The 22,038-nt window shown below is 42.0% G+C and overlaps 2 protein-coding genes across 3 annotated transcripts; one reads left to right on the plus strand and one right to left on the minus strand.

Moving 5' to 3' along the window:
* Positions 1–4: 4 nt before the first annotated feature.
* ten1 (TEN1 subunit of CST complex) lies at positions 5–2,548 on the plus strand. 2 transcript variants are annotated; one of them, XM_035638512.2, is made up of 3 exons: positions 5–250; positions 1,138–1,295; positions 2,069–2,548. In XM_035638512.2, exons 1-3 carry the CDS (start codon positions 162–164, stop codon positions 2,218–2,220), a joined length of 399 nt encoding a protein of 132 aa, XP_035494405.1. In that variant the 5' UTR covers positions 5–161; the 3' UTR covers positions 2,221–2,548. The 2 variants fall into 2 exon arrangements, with proteins under 2 accessions (XP_035494405.1, XP_035494406.2); XM_035638513.2 differs by lacking the exon at positions 5–250 and adding an exon at positions 275–536.
* A 985-nt stretch (positions 2,549–3,533) lies between these two features.
* Positions 3,534–19,857, minus strand: evpla (envoplakin a). Its single transcript, XM_035638507.2, has 22 exons — positions 19,511–19,857; positions 14,456–14,555; positions 14,201–14,355; positions 13,496–13,619; positions 13,038–13,169; positions 12,839–12,880; positions 12,367–12,528; positions 12,100–12,207; positions 11,900–11,995; positions 11,674–11,784; positions 10,930–11,076; positions 10,629–10,780; positions 10,422–10,519; positions 10,094–10,266; positions 9,649–9,815; positions 9,270–9,408; positions 8,944–9,137; positions 8,206–8,356; positions 8,005–8,088; positions 7,682–7,789; positions 7,490–7,582; positions 3,534–7,342 (listed from the first exon to the last, which is right to left on the minus strand). The coding sequence occupies exons 1-22, from the start codon at positions 19,579–19,581 to the stop codon at positions 3,956–3,958; spliced, it is 5,994 nt and encodes a 1,997-aa protein (XP_035494400.2). The 5' UTR covers positions 19,582–19,857; the 3' UTR covers positions 3,534–3,955.
* Positions 19,858–22,038: the final 2,181 nt, after the last annotated feature.

Here is a 22,038-nt window from a genome sequence, read left to right on the forward strand (position 1 = left end):
GACCATGTGACCTGTGTCCCGGAAGCACATATTATTCCCCTATTTCAAAAAGTAGCTGTGGGCTGCCTGCTCGCTACTTTTGTTTAGTTTTGTGTTTTTGTTGTGTTTTTGTTGTGTTTTTGTTGTGTGTTGTTGTGTTTTGTTGTTTCAAGTTATCCACGATGCTTCCTGCGGCTGCAGTGTTTCGTTTCCCCTGGGAGGTAAACACTGGATCAGTCCAGGAAGGAGAATCAGTGAGGACATTCGGCAGGTGGGTGTTGTTTGTGACTGTGAAAGATCATTTCTATGAAATGAAACTGACTTTAGTTGTGACAAGACATGACCTGATTTGAGGGGTTTATTGGTGAAAGTAGCAATCCAGGTTTGACTAGTCCAAGCATAGAATTATTATTGAGATTTGGTGTGATCTGGATGGAGAAAGGGAAGTGTGAATTATCTTCCTTTTCCCTATTATTAATTTTTTCATCTCGTCTACATTTGAGAAGATTGATCACATGTAGGACTGGTCTAATGTGGCCTGGATGGATAAAAAAGAGGTGCAGTCATATTTTTTTCTATTTCAACATCTATCGTAGTTGATGTTTTCCTTCTGAGGAGACCTGCACTGATGTTTTCTTTTGGCAGTCGGACTTGTCACAATGCTTATCATCGATGGCACATAACACTATGCTATGTGTGTGTTGTTGTGTTGACCTGACATGCAGCTGCAGGGGACTACCCTTCTATTTTATATATTTTTTTCTTTTATTGCAGAATTTTTTGGTATTTCTGAATTGACACATTTTGTCTTAATTTAGACTTGGTCTGATGTGGTCTAAAGGGTGAAAAAGTAGTGCACTATTTTTTCTGCGTTCACAAATAGAGTAAACAAATCTTAAAATTTGGTATATATTCTACATGTTAATCTGGTCCAGCTTTGACTAATTTGTATTTTTGTTATTATTTTACATTTTGCTAATGTAGTCTGGAGGAAAACCAGCAAAATTACCATTTTTTGTGCTTTCCCAATCAGTATAAATTTATCCAGCACCCCCTTTTTGTTGAATCCAGTCATACAATACATAAAACCCATTTAAATTTTATTACCTGCTTTCCAATGTACGATTTGTACATATAAAGATTTGTTAAAATTTCCAGACTTGTCTGCTATCAGCCTGAGGAGTCCAGAGCTATGCTGTCAGCCCAGCATGCTTCGAAAGAGCACCACGTGACTGTACACACGTTGTTTGTGGAGCCCTTTAACCCAATAATTGGGGCCCAGTACATAGTTCTCGGTGAAACAGAAAATGCTGAGGGTAAGAAAAAATTTATTATCTCTTATAACTGGTAATTGTTGAACGATTTATTAGGATGTTCACACAGCAATTTCCTGTTTTTCTTGGCTCCACATGCCAGTCAAACAAGACTTTTATTTAATTGTATGGCATTGAATATTATACCTATATGATTAATATATCATACTAATGAATCCAGAAATCTATATCCATCTGTATCTCTGCAGGGATTAAAGTTCTCCATCATTACGACAGATTCTGCTTAATAATTACATGCACAGGCAGGTGACATATCCTTATGGAAATCCCTATTACTGCAAAATGGCAGCGACTACCATAATTCCTAAATGGATGTGATGTTGACAAGCGACCAGGTGATCATCAGATTCGTTTCAGTGTTTCTCAATGAAGATCCTAAAATCCTGCTCTTTGTGTCCGTGCTCAGCGAAAGATTTATGCACTCGACCCACCTGTTTTAGATCTAAATCTGTGAATTTTAACCTGATTAGCAGCTAGGTGCTAGCTAGATTGTAATACAACTCTGTTATTCTGATAGTACCCTAACTGACAGTAATGGACAGTTAATCAACATCACTCTTTATTACAGGCTATACCATGTGGTTTATTTATTTGCATTGAACCTCAAGTATCTCACGGATAAAGTTGAAATAGAACTTAGAAATGACAGCTCTTATGTTTAGATACCAGTTTTTTGTTTGCCATTATTTACTTCAATACATCTAGGACTTTCTGCCTCAATTGCCTGCCTTTATCAGTATCTTCTTGTCTTACAGGGGTTGGAGTGATGGTCCGTGCCCGTGTGCTGAACTGTGTTGATGGTGTAAACGTAGCCCTTCTACAGAAAGCCATCAATGAGCAAAGGAGCTTCTTCAGGGAAAGGGAGTGTAGACAGGGTAAAGATGAACAGCCTGCAGATGCAACCTGATCAGGGTCTTAATCATCAAGTTTCCCAGGATGCTTGTTGATTGTCAGGGCCACTGTTGACTCTAAGGCTGTTTGCCAGGGTGCACTGGACTGCTGTTGGTGTGAAGGAGTGGTTATGTCAGTTTAAAAACATGGTTTTTATTTTTTGTCAGTTTATTTGACAATCTTGTCTGATGATAACATGTTTCTACACTTTCTCAGGGATTACTGTTAGACAATTAAAACCCCAAAGTAAGTGTTTTGATAATGGGTTATCATGTTTGGTCAATGAAGTTCCAAGCAGATGTTTGGGTCTGTGACTTGAAAATACAATGCACTTTTTAAAGTCATGTCTTGAGTGTTCAGACATATAATTGTAGTATATGATAATATAATAACAGTTTTTCAGTGCTTCCATTTAATTTGGTGAAAGTTTCCAGTCTTAACATGCTTGAGGCTTGCATCTGATATGATAAAACAACTTTGTTACAATATCTCATATATGGATCATGTATTCCAGATAAAAACTAAACTATGAAGATCGATTCCACTGACATTAAAAACGCAAATATTCAAAATTGTATAAAGAATAACAAATACAAAACACTCCTATTGAACACTGCACTGATCATGAAAAGCCTGTTTGGTTATCTATTAGATGTATTTAAGCAGCTTAATATAGTCTTGGCCTTTCTATAGACCATATCCATATTAAAACAATAATTAAAAAACATGTTAATGTAAAAATAAAGCATGTGTAGTCATTTCTTCTAACCCTCATTCCAGATTATGGTTTTATGCACATGAGTGTAAATGATTTGTTTATCAATTTATTAGTCCATCAATGAGAACAAGGTTGACTGTCGGTCAGACAAAACAAGCATTTAGAGAATTTCCTTTTGCATTATGGGACATTGCAAATTTTTCCGTTTAGATTTTCTTTTGACATTTTTTTAGAGGTTTCATGAGGGAGGGAGAGATTAAAAAAAAGCTAAATAATGTGCTAGTTGAGTAAAATTATGTTTAGCCTTCTCATCCATGTTATCATCTGATGATCAAGATGTTACCCAGATATTGGCCTCTACTGTAGCACATTCATGTTGATTAATCCAGCTATCTATTAGTATCAATTTGTCAATTGATAGCAATGGTGGAACCCATCATCTTCCTCCTGACACACTTGAGCCTGAAAGGTGCATGAATTGAGAAGCTCTGTTAAAAATAAGGCAGATTATATGTTGTGAAATACGTTAATGTTGAAAAGTTGTATACTGTACCTGCTTGTGTTTTATTTAGAAAAACTACACAGTATTAGAAGTGAGGGAGTCAGTGCTCTTTCCTTTATAATTTAGATTTATTGATATTTGTTTCTTAATAAAGTATCAAACAAGATTGAATTTTAAGTGAACAGTGTCAAGGATACCCCATGAATAATACAGGATCAAATCAATCTTGGTATATAGCATTGCACCATGTCCCAGTATCCCTAGTACAATAATATCAAAGATAAACTGCAATGATATAATGTTTTAAATTAAATCAAAAAACATCTGCCCAAGGCAGATATATTAGGTAAACAAAAGCAACTCAGCAGCAATCATTTTGGCTGGATAGAAAGCTTTGGAGTAGAAGACGTTTCCTGAGTCAAAATGTACATTGCAATTAATGTATGGATTTCATATGGATTTTCCATATCTAATAGGATTTTTTTTTACCACATCAGAGATATCTCAGAAAGCTAAAGTATGTAAACATATCTAGAATCTTGCATAACGAGTAGAGTTGTAACCAGAATCTTTGGAGGAGGCAGGCAGCATCGGTAAGCCTGTCACTGGGTCTTTCTTACAGCGATCCAGAGCTTGTTTGTAGTTGATCTTCTCCTTTGTGATTGGGTCTACAATATCTTTGATGTAGGTTGTCTCGGCCTGCAGCTCCCTCATCATTGTGCTGTCTATCATTTTGGACCCAATGGCATCCATGATGCTTACTCTGCGGCCAGATTTGGGACTGACCAGCCCTCCGGTCAGGTGTTGTGCCTCCATGTAGCGAATGGCAGTGTCCTTTGGCATCCAGCCTTTCTGAACAGCCTCTCCCACGGACAAACACTCTTTTGTAACAGGGTCTTCCACACCAGCGAAAGCCTTTTGAGCGTTGAGTAGCCTCTGCAGTTGACTGTCCTCAATGAGGCCTCTGGTTGCTGCCTTGTGAACTGTGTATCTCTCTTTGTTGTTGATGTCAATGATGCCACCTGTTGCTGCCTGAGCCTCCAGCAGCTTTTGGGCGGTGGTAGGGTCGATCAGTTTACGCAAAGTGGCGCTGCGTATTGTAAAGCAGGTGTCAGTGTTTGTATCCATTACTCCAGCAACTGGGTTGATTTCTTTAGCAGTGGAGAGGTCTGAGGGGGCTGATTTCACTGTCCTGGTAATACTTGGTTTGACTGAGTTAAACTCTAGTTGCTTCTTATTGTCACCTGCGACTAGCAAGGCAAACTCTGAGATGGGAATCTTGCCCTGTTTGTACTGTTGTAGATCATACTCTGTCAGCCTCCCTTCCTTGAGGGCATCTTTGATGGGGAACTGCTTGCCACTCTTGCGATCCTGCAGTACAGATGTCTCCCCATCAGGTCCCAGGGAAGTAATTTCCTCCCAGTCACACTCCAGCTCCTGCAGATGAATATACTGTTTACGATCAATCAGACCCTGCAAGTAGGCATCATAAGGAGACATGTCTTTGCCTGTTTCTGGATCCAAAATGGTGATTTTGGTTGAGACATTGGTCTCTTTGGTCCTTGTCTCTGTCTGCTCCTCTCTCTGCAGTTTCAGCAGAAGCTCCCGCAGGGTTCTGTCTTGAAGATGGATCTTGTCTTTTTCATCCAGGATCTCCCTCTCCAGACGCTGTATGTCAGACTCCATCTTGAGGCTCCTCTGTCTGCTCATCTGCGACTTCTCACTCATTAGTCGGGTCTGCTGATGGAAAGACAGGCTGGTGTCATGTTTCTTGGTGTCAAGTGTCCTGAACTCCCGGGTGAGTTTGTCCTTCTCCCTTTCAAGGGCATCTCGGTTCAAAACCAAGCTGGACTCCTCTCTTGAAGTGCTGGACTTGTTGCTCATCAGATAGTTAATTTTATCATTGACACGTCTGATTTCATCCTCCAGGTCCTGTCTGTCAAATTTATGCTGAGACACCTGTTCCCTCAAGCGATCTCTTTCACTTTCAACAGCCTGGTCTTTCTCAACACGGACAACCTCTTTGTACACCGTCCTTTCACCAGACTTTTCCCTCTGCAGGACCTCAAGCTTGAGAGTGATGTTACGAATGTCTCTCTGGAGACGCAGGTAATCACTGGTTTCCTTGTCCATATCTGATCGAACGCTATTTGTCATCCTCTCCAGTACTGGGTCTCTCTCAACCTTCAGCACCTCCTCAACAACAATACTTTCTTCAACAGGTGGTGGAGCATTTTCCAGCTGTGTAATACGCAGTCGGATCTCTCTGAGTTCAGACTCGGCTTGAATCCTCTTTTGGTGCTCATCACTCTCTCTGAGGATCCTCTCTTTGTCTTCCACCTTTGTTCTCAGCTGCTGCAGCTCTAGCTCTTGCTGACGCCTTCTCATTACTTCTTCATCCAGGCTTCTGCTAAGCCTCTCATGTTCAACTACCTGCCTTTGGTCCTTCTGTACACGCAAAACCTCCTGCACAACCACTTTCTCCGCAGGTCTCTGTCTCTCCAATATGATGTATTTGTTTTGCAGGTCAAACACCATCTCTTCAATAGTGCGCCGCACCTGTGCCTCCTCCCGCAAATCTCTTCTCAAGCGGGTAGCTTCTTTTTCCAACAGTGGATCAGGTTCATACTTGATAACTTCTCTTGTGACGAGTTTTGTTTCTATCTTGGACTTTTCAGTCTTCCATTCATCCCTGTCTTTCCGTAGTCGTCTCACCTGGTCCTGGAGGGAGTTGTAAGTGGTGTGTAAATGATTTACATGATCATTTAGCCTATGTATCTCTCTCTCAATTTCAGGGCTCCTCTCCTCCTTTACCACCTCTTGGAGAACCTCCTTATGCTCCACCTTGGGTTTCTGAGAACGAAGGATATTCAGCTCAGACGTGACCTGGGTGAGCTCCCTCTCTAGATCAGAGCGCTGCTTGTTGGATTCTTGTATGTCTTTCCTTAGCCGCATTATGTCCATTTCTGTGTTTGGGTCTATCCGGTAGATCTCATTAACAATTTCCTTCACCTCGGTTTTTGGTTTCCATTCATGAACTTCTCTGTAGCGATTGTGGAGGTTCATCACCTCTTTGGATAAGGAGCTATTTTCAACTCTCTCATCTTCTATGTCTTTTACAATCTTCTTTGATTCAGTAATGAGCTCAGGGTCTTGTTCAATCTTTTTCACTTCCTTAGTGATGATCTTAGGCTGAATATTAGGAATTAGTCGCTCAAAGGCATTAATCTGACTCCTTGTTTGGAAGATTTCATCATTGAGATGCTTGGTCTTGTTGTTTTCTTCAGAAATTTCCAACTCAAATGTTCGCACTGCTCTCATCATCTCTGGGTCCTTTTCTACTTTCACCACCTCCGTCTTCACCACCCTCTCTTTGATTACTGGTTTCTTCTGCTGGAGAATCGTGACTTCTGTCTTCATCTGAATCTGCTCCCCATCTCGCACACGAAGTTCATCTCTCATCCTTGCTATTTCGTCTCTCAGCTTACTGGCATCTATGTCCAGCTGAGGATCTTTCTCAAACTCTGTCACCTCTTTGGTCACAAGTTTGGGTGGAGTGTTTTTGAGGGTGTCTTCCAGGATGGTGATTTTCTTGTTAAACACCTCAACCTCAGTGTGGGTGGTGCTACGCCTCAGGGCCTCGTCATGCACTTTACTCTGCAGGTCAGCTAAATCACCTTCCAGTTTTGGGTCACGGTAGTACTGTAGTACCTCCTTCTCCTCAATGCGCTCCACTCCTCTGCGACTCTTCAGTGACAGCATCCTCTCTTTAAAGGTTCTTAGGTCTGTCTCAGTATGAGTTGTCCTTTCCTTCTCTTCTTGCAGCTCTTTTGCCAAAGTATCTAGCTCGAATACGCTCCTTTGCTGGCTTTCAAGCTGCACTTGCTGATGTGCCACTAGTTGAAGTTTCTCCTCACTCTGCAACAGAAACGTATATGAATGTGATTTGTTTTGTGATGAAGTATTAGTTAATTTTAAACTAAACATATTTTTTGTAGTGGAACCTATTAAAAATACAAAAACATTACCAAAATCAAGGGATTTGCTCATGCCACATTCTCTTACTTGTGAAATGAGATTCTTCGCCAAACCCATCTGTTTTTGGCGTTGGGTGTTTTCAGCTGTTGCTTTAGCGTACCGGTTTACCAGATCCCTTTCCTGTAATAAAAAAAGAGTTACAGCAAACCATCAGCCACTTGTACCAATCAAACATTATACTTTTATATTTTGATAAAACCATTAGAGTTTAAATTTTACCTCTCTCTGAACAGCATCAGAAAGTGTGGGCATTCTAGGTTTCTTTGCAACACTGGCACCAGCATCCTCAAGTGTACTGTTGTATTTATCAATGTTGGTATCATACTCCTGTGAAGAAAGGTATTTTTGCTCATCCATTCATTTTCCAAGTGCACTTGTTGAAATTTTTTATAAAACAGCCATGGGTAGGAAAGGTAACACAATTACTTAACTTTATAGGTATCATGAGGGATTCTTTATTTTATTATTATGTCAAGTGCGTAAAACACCATTGCCTTATTCATTTAATATACATTTATACATTTAGAGCATTTGATTCTTACATTGAGTAAATTCTGCAGATCTAGAGACAGGTCAGCGACTCTGTCCATATCATCTCCCTTCCTCTTCAGGTCATCCATTACCCTCTGGAGTGACATAAAGAAGTTATAACTGTGAGTAAATAATAACATTTTCGTATTATTCATCATAACAGCAGGTAAATACCATCGACTACATTCTGTATGGCTCAGAGATCGTCTCACCTCTTGGGAGGTCTGCTTAGCAGTGACCTGGGACAGATCATCATTGTAGTTTATCTGGTTTGTCGGCACGTTGTCCAGGAAGGACTTGAGGGATTTAGACGTGCTCTGGAACTCCTGGTTCTTTGTCGCAGCTTCTTGTAAGATGTTTTCTCTGAATTGGATTGATCAAGATGATTCATTTTTAGACATTGTAAAAGCTCTGCATCATGATACTTAAAAAATTCAAATGTCTAGTAATAAGCTCTGGGCCTATTTATATGTAATATATAATTAGATTTAACTATTTTTTGATCACATCACAAACCCAAATCATAAATGCTAACCTCATGTACTGTTTCTATGTAACTAAAATGTAATTAGAAATGCCAGTCCAAAACAATCTGAATAATTTTATTTTACTTGTAAACAAACGTCAAAGTTTTGTATATTATGTTTGAGTCAAAGTATAAAAGAAAAGTTGTGTATACTATACTGCATACAACCTCATTACACATTTTGTAATGATCAGTGAGTAATATAACCAAAGTTGGAGTTGGTTATCCAATATCTGTTGTTTATTTAGAAGTTTTTTAATATAGCTGAGGAGGCACAATTCTACTGATTTTACTAAAATAAAGCAAAGATTAAGAAAAGAAATATATATGTAAATATAAAATGTTTGTATGATATGATTTTAAAACCCACTGTATTCTGACCTTCCATATAACTGGACATATTTGCTTGCAGTCTGAATCTCACCTTTCCTTCTGCTGATTGGCAACGTTTGCATAACGGGTCTGCAGCTGCTTGACCTCTTTTCTCTGGTGCTGGATGTCAGGGCAGTACTCCTGGTAGCCCTGCTGCAGAGAGCTGCACAGCTGCTCCGTGGTCTCCAGATCCTGACTCAGCTTCTTCATGTCATTCTGAGCTGCTGCCACAGACTTACGCTGGTACTGAATACAACAGAGGAGACAGAGACGTGCAATTATATGACAACTCTAAACTGAATCTATGAGTAAGAGAATTGCCTTTTTATGTGGCAAGTGTAAGATTTTAAAGAAACGAGGGACTGAAGATTTTGTCACCTGGATGTCCTCAATGTGGGATTGAATTGCATTTGGCTCATCAGGAATTGGACCGTCTTCACTTAGCTTCCTCTCAAACCCAGAGACAAGACCATCCACCTTCTTTATCTGACTCTGCAGATTGAGAGAGGCATTTGCTCTAAAAAAAAAAAAAAAAAAGAAAGATAAATGTAATGATACATTTACTGAGATTAATTAAGTCAGGTAGGACATGGGCCTGGCAAGAACACATCACATTTTGGCATGGATCTGAACAAATATGCGGATCCAGGAATATTAGGTATGTGTGTAATATTAAAACGGGTATTTTCATTGGAGACAAAAAACCACTACCATGCCAATTCATATATGCAACTTCCCAAACAAAATATCTGTTTACTTCTTGGTGTAGAGGTCGGCAAGTGCAGCCATGCTGTCGTGCTTGTTGGTGGCAGCATTAAGTTTGAGTGGCAGTGCAGAGGAGGTGCCGCCGGACAGCAGAGGCTGCAGGTCGGACTGCGCCGCCAGCTTCTGCTGCTCCAGAGCCTTCAGGGCCTTGGCAGCTTGCTGTAAGGAACAAATGTCGATTCTTTAGAGACGTTCATGCTATAGTAGCCGTATTGTTAGTCGGTGTAGGGGTGTGTTTTCAATGTTTGTGTTGTGGTAATAGTTAGAACTTTGTTCAAATGTCATTCCTATGTTGTCATAACAGCTTTTTCATTCCTTACAGTAAAATTTGGTAATTCTACACACGTTTCCCATAAAATTACAGAGCTGACAAAAAAGAATGTCTGCAGAAAACCAAAATCTCAAGCTCAAATAAGTGTGACGTTTATTCCTTTCACCTCCTGCTCCCTCAGCCTTTTGGCCAGATCTCCTTCCGGGTCGCTGCGGCTCACTGGGGCTCGCAGGCGGCTCATCATGCTCTCCTCCGCGCTGATCAGGTCATTGTCCAGCTTGTCCAGCTGCTGGGTCAGGGCAGCTACTTTGGGGTCCAGTGGGGCAGAAGACACCGGGGCTGTATGAAGGAACAGGGGAGTTGAATCATTGACTCGTAGGATTTTTGGCTCTAAAACAATCTGTGCAACCTGTGGTGAATAATTATCGTGGTTCGTAAAAATCTATGATTCCGTACGATTAGGATATTTGAAGATTTAATTTATAGAAAATGACCTGATTGTTGGGACCTGGCGACGTCTGCTTTGTGATTCTTCAGCGACGCTGCCAGAGCAGCTCTTCTCTTCTTGATGTCTGCCAGTTCACCACCCAAACTGATGAATTATAAACACGAAGAGACACGGGGGTAGGAAAGGGAACAGCATTACTGGCATGTTCTTCCATTATTTGTGGCCTTATTTGCCTAAAAATGCAGCTACTCACAGGTCCACTTTGTCGATCGCCTCCGGGTCGGGTGGTGGGATATGGAAGCAAACTCCTGGGAAAGCTTTAGTTGCCCCATTAGTAGCGATAACGTTCCAGTTCTCATCCGAGTTTGATTTCAGCATCAACTTCTCTCCTCTTAACAGAGAATCCTAGACAATAATAAAGACAACAAAAAAACATGTCTGACAGTTTAGACAACCGAGAAACCTAATATGGACTGTTCTGTCTCAGCTGTGGATATTAGACAGTCTGTCTTTTTTCTGCTCAGTGAATTTCTGACTGAAATGTAAAGCTCCACCTTGTCCGTCTCCCAGTCACACAGGGACTCCACTGTGATTGGTCGGTTGGGGGCGTTGCGTCGTAGCTTCAGAGGTGCGATGGTGGTGCTGCGTCTCCTCAGGTCAGCCAGCAGCTGTTCACAGTTCTGCACCGCCTTCTCCTCCCCCTGGGTGGAAACAGACACGGTTGGCAACAACAAATCTAATTAAAGTCTGCTCCACCACAATAGGCCGAATATTTACCTCTGGTGATAATTTGATGGTGAATTTTTTCAAATGAATATCCTAAATAATGTATCTATTTCTGTTTCCACACCGTTGTCTTTTTTTTTTCAACTTTGAGATACATTATGAATTTATTAATTGAATGCTGAGGTGGATTTCTTGTCTTTTGGGAAATAATTGTACTTATTAAATATACTTATTATAAATAATACTTATTGTAAATTGGGTGCAGCAGTTGAAAACCAAAAAATACTGAAAAATCATGTGAAAAAACGAAGAGAGAAAGAAAAGATCGAGAATGAATAAGGAGACAAAAAATACTGACACAAACAACAAAGTTATAGAAACAACAACAATCCTTATTCAGGTAATAAAAATGTCAGTCTTCTTCACGCCTATCGTTTTCCTCATTTCTGGTTTCTTATTTCTCTATTCACCCCTTTTTCTCTTATTTCTCCTCATCTGTCCATCCCCGTCCTCTCCTCCACCTCCCTCCACTGGATGAAAGTCAACTTGCAGGACGTTCCCCTGTACTGTACCTCGAGCTGCATCAGCGTCTCCGAGTTGCTCTTCTTGCTGATGGCTTTGGGGTCCAGGCTGTTGTTGAGTTTGGTCAGTGTCTCTGACAGTTGCTCAGTGTCCATTTGGTACTGGAAAACAGCGCGGAAACATTTTTCTCAAACATGAATGTGTCAACCTACAGGGAGATGTAGATGTTCTCCACACGTACTTAACAAATTGTGCCTTCTTCTGTTCCACATTTACCTTTTTGTAATCCTCCACGTTGTCCAGGTGTGTCTCTTGACAGATGCAGAGATTGAGGAATTTCTGCCACTCGTTTCGTACGGTATCTCTCTGGGCCTGGAAATGTGATGTCGAGAGTTACAATTGATGTTCAAACTGATTGGAAATTCGGGGGGTTGGGTGCAGATTGAAAGGTTCAGTGTCACGGTGAGGACAAGCACCTGTATGGTGGCGCTGGCCGGGTGCTTCAGTTCGACGAGTCTGTCTCCTTCATCCTGGAATTTGTTCACCTCGCTCTCGTGGGACAAGAGACTGTTGTTCTTGAAGTTCTGATGGAGATCAAATCAGAGGGGGTTTATTACATGACATTACATTCCTTGAGCGACTTACAATGAGTGTTTTCAACCATGAAGAGGTTACACAAAAGAAATGCAAGAATCAAACAGATTCGATTGTTTGGAGAAGCAACAGCACCCGGCGGTCCTGACCTCGTACTGCCTGCGGACATCAGGTGGGTCCACCATGCGGTCACTCCAGTCCTGCCTCTTGATCTTGTCCTGCTCCTCTCCCAGGAAAGCCAGTTCTTTGGTGCAGCCCTGCATGTATTCGTACAGGCTGTTCAGGTAGTGGCGACGCCACTTGGAGTTTTCCTGGAGAGAAGAAAAATGAATAAATAATGATGACAAGTTCATTTAGGAATTTTATTGACAGAATGTTGACCAATAGTTTTGACACATGTAATATTTACATTTAAATCTTAAATAAATCATGTCAGTTGTAAAACACTGTCAGCGTAAATAATGATCCTGTTGTGACTGTAAAAAAAAAGGGGGACTAGAAATTCCTCAAAGATCTTCTGACGTACAAAAGGGATGAATGTGTTTTCCAAGACATTTCACCATGAAACTGAAAAATAACTATTTAAAAACATGCTATTAACATGTGAACAAATCAACTCACCAGTATATTGTTGTACTGTTTCTTCAGGGCCAAATAGTTCTCCTGAAATGCAACATGAAGAACACGCGTTACTGGCTGCAGCAAACCGATCTCCAGGGCGAGTGATGAATGCAAACAGAAGATTAAGATCAGCGGCGGTGGACGGACGCAAACTGAGGATGCGGGGTGAAGGGGTTTTCATGCAGGCACTCGGGTTCACCTTGCTGCCAGCGGAGCTGACGGAGAGCTGTGAGCTGTAGGACTCCACCTCCTTGTGCAGGATGTTGTGAGCAGCAACCTGCTTCTCCAGATCTGCCATCGAGGGGCCGTACGTCTCCACGTTCAACTGTTTCTGTGAGCACAGACAGTGGACAGATGACAGGTCTGACAGGATGAGGCCCTCGGAGGCGCTGATTACGGGACAGTAAGAGCCTGTGAGGCCGAGCTAATTGATGGACAAATGCACTGGATGTTGGTCGGAGAGCCACTTTTAATACTTCACACGTCTCTACTGTCTCCGTGGCTCTCAGACCATTTCTTCCCGAAGATGTAAATGTTTAGAAAAATGAGGTATATACTTCCTTTAAGCTGAAACAAGCTCAGTAATTGAATAAACAGCTGGGGCTCTTTGGTTTGTTTGTCTGCGCCGAATGTTCGGACGGTGTTATCAACACTTACTTGCTTCTTCTCGAAGACGGGCCCCCAGTCGATTCGGGGCATCAGCGACACATCGTCAATCTGCTCGTAGATGTCTCGGTAGAAAGTGCAGTCCTTCAACCAGCGGTCGTGAAGGTGGATGACACTGGAGTAGCCAGAGAGAAACAAGAAGCAAAGAGCTCTGGTTACTATTCATGGAGGCCAACAGTGTACAATGATTCATGAATGAATAGTGACGTGAAACCATTCAAAAAAAGATTTCTTTAAATCAGGCCATTATAATGAAATGTTATTTCATCCTGCTTCTTTTAACAGTAACAGTTGGTTGCAGGTTGTTTTGTTTTTTATCTCACAATGTCAAAAACTCTAAATCTAACTCTAAAAAAATAAGTGTTTGCCCATTTAGATTGAAGCAACTGTCATTAACAGACAAAAACATTGCAATGAAGAGGGTGGGAAACACAGCATTGTATTATTTCTTTTTATTAACCAATTTTTGCCTCCATAAAAATTATTTATTAATTAACTTTAGAGTGGAGCCTGATAATTTGTGGCCAAAAGACTGGAGCTGTTATAAATGTTTTCATGTTAAATTTAGGTCATTTCCTCTATGCTGCTACAAGTCTGTGGCTTTTTATCCTCAGTACAATCCTCTAAAGAGAAGTCCCTGCGTGGCGCAGCAACACAGTAACTCCTCTGTGTTATATTCATTCAGTCACAACTCACTCTTTCTCTATGTCTTTGGCTTGCGGGTGTTTGGACTTCTTGGCTTTGTCCACGTCCAAGAAGAGTTCCTTCAGCAGCCCCTCCGCCTCGCCCAGTTTGTCTGAGATCTCTGCCTGATGCTCGAAGGGCAGCTCCTTCTTGTCATTTTCTGCATCCTGGTGGAGGTAGGCGGCAGATAAAGGGGAACCTTTTAGACAGGGCCGCGAGTGAAAGGGACGGTTTGTCCTCGCGAGTGCGTTTGTGTAAAACCCTCACCACAGCCAGCAGCTCCTCAGACCGGAGGATGTCTTTCTCCACCAGGTCGGCATTCTGCTGCATCTGGGCGACCAGCAAGGCCAGGCTGCTAGCCTGGGTCCTGCAAGGGGCGAGGAGAGAGGGAAGGTCAAATAAAGGTCATAGATGGAACCACACGCACTGATCAGACGGAGCATTTCACAGACCCGATTCAGTCTTCCGCTCGAATGCGCCACAATTCCACTCACAGTCCCAAATGCTCTGCGTCTGAGCTCGGACGCTCACTCAGAGAGGTGGCTGGGATTTCCCGAGAGCATTTTGATTATTTTGTGTGTAAGCTTGGTTCATTTTCTGTCGGGGGCTCTCAATGTCTCAAAGACAATAATGGTTTAAAAACTTCCTGATCCCCCTGGTCCTTAATTGAACTTAAGGTTAACACACAAACATTATTTTCTAGATGAAGCAAACTTTTGAAAATATAAAGAAGGAAACACAACAAATAAAATAAATGAGGTCAAATTTTGAGAGTATCCGCAGTTATGTGTGTTTCGGAGAAGAGGAAGAGAACTTTAAATACACTTCCTCAAACCACGAAAGAAAGAATTTTATGGACAGAAGAGAATAAAATGTGTCTGTGTGTCTGTGAACTAAAGAGCCCACACTTGTTGGAAGACAATTGAGATTTGTCTTACATTTCTTTCACTCTTGTATTATCTGACCTTTTTTTTTTATCAAGATCAAACAACTTGACAAATCACGCAGATTCTCGAGGGCCTATGTAACAGCGTAGGAGGATTTGTTGCTTCCCCGGAAGAGCCACACCCAAAGCGTTCTTTAAATGTTAAAGAAAATTCCACTGATTCCACTGTGGCTGTCGCTCCCCCGGTCACTGTTGGTGTCGCTCTCTGTCTATAGTAGAAAAGGTAAAGCTCTCAGTGTGAGATGAGCTACACCCATAAACCTCAAAAAGTTCAATTTGCGGCCGTTGAGTCATAAAGTTCTAGAATTAAATTGAATAATATACATAACAGAGCTGTTCCTTTGTCTTTGTATTCCCACTTATAGCTAGTAAGGTTTTATTCAACATCTGCATAACATCCTCCCAGTGCAGAGGAAACATGCAGGTTGAATTTCTTCGTAATGTTTTAAGCTTTGAGTTTTGGAACGTCCAAAGCTGCCTCACAAAAATGAGTCCTGCTGTCACTGCAGTGCATGCAGAGATGATTTATGTCATTTTCATTTAAAAATTCAGTTGTCACAGATGAATTCAATTCACAAGTTGCTGTTTAACTCCAGGGGATGGAAATTACTCTTTTACTCGTAAAAGGAGAAACCTTTTTTTTTTCTCAACAAAAGTCTCTTGACTGACATAAATCACTGAAAATATGATACGAACCGTTGACATGTTGAAATCTCTTTGGCCTGAGAGTTTACACAACACGGCTGATTGTACAACCTAAACAGACTTCATTCACACCCTTAAACCCCCTGAAATTCTCTGGACCAAAGAATGTTGGCAAACCCTCCAGCACCTCGCTGGTTGATTGACCCACATACCACAGTTCCCTCGGGGTAACGACGAAAACTAGCAAATGTGGTGTAGTGAAGGTTTACGACAACCTGAAAACACACTTTTCACACAAGTGACAGAGGAATGTGGAAACATGTCGCTCCTGCACTGACTCACTGAGGTGGGGGCTGATAATTGCAATGGCCTCCCTATTCCTGCTCACTCAGCAGGAGAGACAGGTATACACACACACACACACACACACACACACACACATACACACACACACACACATGCACACTCTCACACACACACTCACACTCACACACACACACACACATGCACACTCTCACACACACACACATACACACACACACACACACACACACACACATATACACACACACACACACACACACACACACACACACACACACATGCACACGCTCACACACACACACTCACACACACACGGTACACAAGAATGACTTTAATTTTCCCCAAATTATTTATATATAAAGAAACACGCTATTGAACATTTATGAACACAAACTGCAAAACTTAATAATAATAATTCATAATTTTTACTCTTAACCAGTAAAAAAGCTGGCAGAAAAAAAGACAAGGATATAAAACGATATGAGGACGTGATCATGCTTTTACCGCCTGACCTTTTTTGACTGCTTTTCCTTGTGTGTGCTCTGAAAAGAAAGATCAACATTCCATATGCATATGTTTATATAATTCTGTTTTTTTTCCAATACTTCCTAATGTCAGACAGATCTCTGTGTCTGTCTTGATAAAATGTTTTATGCAAAGGATGCCAGCACTACTTTGTTCTATCCCTGGAAAAGTCTGATATGTTGCAATTTAAAAAAAATGTCTCATAATCTTGTCAGTAAAACAAACGAAACAACAAAACAATTGCAGCTTTGAAAAGAGTTTCTCATCCCTTATGCCTTTTAACATGTTCTTTTGCTCAAGGCTGTCATTGTGACAAATGGTTGTCTTGATATTATTACAACTTGGGTGTTTTAGGGCATGAAGGAAGTGACGGAGGTGTGTCTGTCTGTCCATCTTGTCCGTCTCCCTCATGTTGGTGAACGAATGTCGTGCTTTTCATCCGTGATGAGGAAGTTGAATGGCAGTTCAAGCCCACACATCGCTGTGATCGTGGCATGTGTTTTTTGTAATGGTGTGTGCGTGTGTGTTTCCTCTGAGCTGGGAGTCCACCGCTGCTCTGCGTGCGTCCCTTGTCGAACACAGCAGAGCCTTGTTCAGTTACACTCTTAAAGAGTCACCGCTGTTGGAGTGGATTTGATCACTTGTGTGAACAGTCCAAGATCTCTTCTTCTTCTTTTCTTTTTTTTTCCCCCCATGTGTGTCAGCTTTTGTGTTTAGTGAGCTTAATGGCAACCATGCCATAACAGTATAATGTGTCAAATTATGTCAGTATTTTGTGAAATTTATGACTGTCGCGACATGAAAGTCGAGCAGCTTTGGCTGATCCAACTCGAAGGCAGGATAACTGGCTGAACCACATAATTCAGAAGGGCTTGCCATCAAATGATGTCTTTGAGGGGGTTTGTTAGATCAGCAAGATCACAGAAGGTGCACGACGAACACTCCCTCGCATGGTCTCATATTTCCTCCCAGCTCACAGTCGATATTATGAAATTCAACTGTGGTGAATTTTATGGGTAGAAACTGATCAAAACTCTCATCTCATCTCCGTGAGTGTGTTCACATGCGTATTTGTGTCCAGGGTTTGTTTTTCGCCTGGTTCTGATGATAATCGCGATGTGACGTTTACATGGAACATGAGAAATCTGGTTATTCATCTCCCTGTATACTTGATCATAGGCTTGTGATCGTGTGACTGCAGGTGTGTCTCCAGTTCTCATCGTCTCAGCCACTGTGACGGACTGGAGGAAGGAACTGGACCTTGAATCCGCTGCAAACTTTAGTCTTTCTCTCTCAGTCGTGGACTCGAGTGACATTACTGAATTCTTGTGTGTGACCCACACACACCACTCTGTCGGTGTTCGCAAAGTTCCTTTACAGTTCCACCCACATGTCAAGTGACACTGGGGGGTTCTTTAAATACAAACCAACAGAACAAAGTTTGGATTAACGTTTAAACAACAAGTAGACAAATGAATCAGTTAATCAGTTGGTATCAATTTTGATCATCAATTAATCATTGTAGTTTTTTGCCTTGCAAAAGATTGCTGATTTTCTCTGTTTCTCTATAATCTTAAATATATTTGAGGTTTTGACTTTTGGTGGCCAGAACTAGAAACTCCTTTGGGCTCTGGAAACACTGAAGTGGATTCGCTGAATAAATGATTAATCTATTACTTGAAAAAAAAAAAGAGAAATAGATTGAGATGAATGAGAACAATCATCAGTCACTGCCCTATTTTTTCACTGTTGATATAATCGGTGATGTAAATTTCTGCGCAAATTTCTGCGTCCCGTGTCACACCATGAAAGTACAGTCAGGAGCCAACGCCCACATGGAGGAAAGAAACCAGCTCAGCAGTACGGACTGCCCAGCCCTCATCACGCCTCGGGAGACGTGTCCAGGGCAGAGGGCAAGGTGAAACCACCACAGTGTCCCAAAAGATGAAAGTGTTTCTCAGTCTGACCGTGTCTCAGTAGGGATATGAGTCATCTGGCTCCGGAGATGTCTTTACACATTCAGCTAATGTCACACTATCTTAATCTCGTTCTGTATTTAAGACATCTGAGACATTTTACATTACAGTACAAATCACATTAGTCTTTTGGGTGTGGTTGCAAGCGGCCCTCTGACTCCACCTGCCAAATTTTATGTCTTTGTTTGAATAAATTACATTTTTTCTGTCCTACATGTGTTGGTGTCTAAACCACCTGACAGCACACTGGATGAGGTCTGGATGAATACCAGCAGTCTGATTATTTTCTGATAATACACACACACACACACATATACACACACACATATACACGCACACACACACACACACACACACACACACACACACACACACACAGTCCTGAGAGGATGATATTTTTTCCTCTCACTGAAATCTGATCACCAACAAGTGTCTGAAGTCAAAATCTAGCTTACGCTTTTTTTCCAGCTCTTGTGAAAAGAACAGATACTATTTTCTTCATTTCAAGTCAAAAACACATTTTCCAACTCCCCCCACCCCCGTTGTCCTAAAGCACATTGTCCCACCTCATGTTTACAAAGCAAACCTGACCTCAGGATCAGTAATTGGCCGGCCGACATCTCAAGAAGCTTTCACCTTCCCCCCGGAGATAAACTCCGACATAATCTCCACACAAAAAATCTGCAAACTCAGAGATTTTTTTTTTCAGCCCAGCCACAATATAACAGGAGGGCGACCACGACGCACACAGAGAGAAACAGGGCAACGGCGCGCAAAGGAAATATGACACAGTCCTCGACTGTGGAAGAACAGGAGGAGGAGGAGGCACACGGCCGAGGTACAGTGTCACCACACACACTTACATACATTTCATAAATGCATTCACAGAGAAAAGAAACCACTCACTTGTTGATCTTGCCCGAGACCTTGAGCGTACTGTCCTTGCTCTCCTTTTTCTTAAACATCCTGGAAGCCATGGGGGGGGGTCCAAGCAGAGGTCCCACAAAAAAAGAAAATCTCTCTGTCTCTCTCTTACTCCTTCTCTGTCTTCCTCACCCTGCGGCTGCCACTCTCCTCTCCCTTTGCTTCCTATCACACACACTCAAACATACACACAGTCACGTCAGCACAGTGTTGAGCGCCGGCAGCTCCTCCCTCCACACCGGTGAACAGGTGTGTCGCCGCCCAGACATCCATCGCGCGGAGGAAGACCGGACTGACCTGTTTCCCCGGCACTCTCCCTTTCTCCCACCTTTGGTCCTGCCCTTCCTTTTCACTGGGGCCCTGACACACTCTCAGACCTCTCCCAGGGAGCAGCGGGCGTCCCGGGACACGCCATGCCTACAGAGAGGGGGGACAGTTTGCATTTTTGCCAGGATGAGAATTGATGTAATTATCCTGTTAAAATAAGCATATTTTATGATTGGAGTCAAACCAAATTAATTGTAATATTACAAAACTGACTGTAATATTTTTTAATAATAACTTCTTATATATGAGCTGCAACGAGACACTTTTGTCTAAAGTTAAATGCATGGAGCCATTTCAGATTTTATGTTGTGTGTATTTTCTCCATATCAGTCCACCAACACTTGCTGGATTCTTTGATGTATTAAAGTTTGTCACACAGCACTGAAGGGAAATCTTAGGAAAGCCAACAAACTTATTAAAGTCCTCCGACCTTTCCCACGCCACGAGTGGACCACACACATGCATAACGCAGATGTTGACGCAAAAAGCGTCAAGAAGAAGATCAACTTCTGGTCTGCTCTGTTGTCTGCAGCCAGGTACGCTTGAGAATATCATCCAGGCTCAGAGTGAAAACCAGCTTTTAGGCATGTAAAATGTGTTTTATTCTGTAAAGAGCGGCTGGACTCGTGATGTTTCATGCCCTAACATGACTGGGAAAACAGGAAATCCACAAACAATAAACAGCACACGCTCTCTTCCTCTCACCTGTCACATGAGCGAAGTAACTTTTGTGACAGGCGACTTCACTTTTAGCGTGGTCACCGTGACCTTGACCTCCGACCACAAAAATTCAACCGATCAATCCAAATCAATCCAAATCAAATCAGTTTAACCTTGAGTTGACCTGGGGTTCATTGGATTCCCCCCAAATCCCGTTCGAAGAGTGGGACAGATGGACGGCAGACCCGACAACACGATGCCTCCATCAACAACTTACTTTTTCTCATTTGATCAACTACCATGTTACCTTGTGCCTTCCTTGTCACTCATCACAGAAAATCGAACTGGATTCAAAACCTTCCTACAGGACCTTTTTCTATCAGCCGTGGGATCAAGTTTGAGAGTATCCGCCCTCTACTCTACACAGTGCACTGAACATGGCCATGTTTTCTATGTTTCTTTGTCTTGATCGTCCTCTTTCCTTTCACAACCTCTTCTCTATGAGACTAAATGTACGACCAGGAATTGAAAACAGAGCTTTCAACTTGCCCTGTTCACACCTGTCTTCCTCCGATCACTGCGCTGTTCTAGCCCTCAGCCAGTCGGACAGTTTGATGCCACAAACACGGACACAGTGTGTGCAGTCAACAATGGAAATGAGAGGAAGTGTCTTACATAATGCTGTCGCATAGAGGCACATGCCGTAATCTTAATGATAAAGGCGAAGAAAAGAGAAGGAATCAATAACGACGGCCTCACGCAAAGTTGTAGCTTCAGACATGCCAGTCATCCGGGATCAGGGCGTCTCTGTGCGGCATATCAACGAAAAAGAAAAAATGGTGAGGAATGCCGCTGGGCAGCTTTGTTTGGAGTGGGGAGCAGCACACAGAGCTCACGTGTTTGATGTGAGCTGTCACACAGTCTCTCTCTCTGGGTGCGTCCATACTCCTCATTTTCCTCGTGGTTGTAATTTTAGCCACAAAATTTAAAAAATTTTTTTAAATGAAACTGACCTTAAACTTAAAACTGTATTAAGTCTTATTGTCCTAACAGTTATTCAAGGACCTTGTTGGGTGTGGTCCGTGGTGATGTCCCTCTTTTAAAATGGACACTAATTTGATGAATCTGGGCAAAAAGAGGAAACGGGAGGTACTTTCAAACGCTTGAAGTCAGCAGAAGAGGTTGTTTATTCAGACAAATGTTTTCTGAATCAGGGAGCCGGGTTCAGGTCATGAAAATGAGGATAAAGCAAAACTATGAGTCTCCGGCCGTGCTGGCAGCTCTGTGCCGTTGCAGCCTCAGCAAACTCACCAAAGTGGGGTTTTTTTTTATTACTGTGGTGGATTAGACCTGATCAGGTTCTAACTGGGTGGAGCTATGGAGGGAATTGATTATGACACAAAAGTCAAAGTACCAATCGCAACAATGACGAGTCAACAAGTCGTCACGCCCAAACACGTGCCGCAAAATGAACAAGAGAGCGGAGCTGTCAGTCCAACAACGGACCTGAGAGACTCTGCAGT

Source organism: Scophthalmus maximus, chromosome 8, assembly GCF_022379125.1.
Source record: "Scophthalmus maximus strain ysfricsl-2021 chromosome 8, ASM2237912v1, whole genome shotgun sequence".
Taxonomy (NCBI): domain Eukaryota; kingdom Metazoa; phylum Chordata; class Actinopteri; order Pleuronectiformes; family Scophthalmidae; genus Scophthalmus; species Scophthalmus maximus.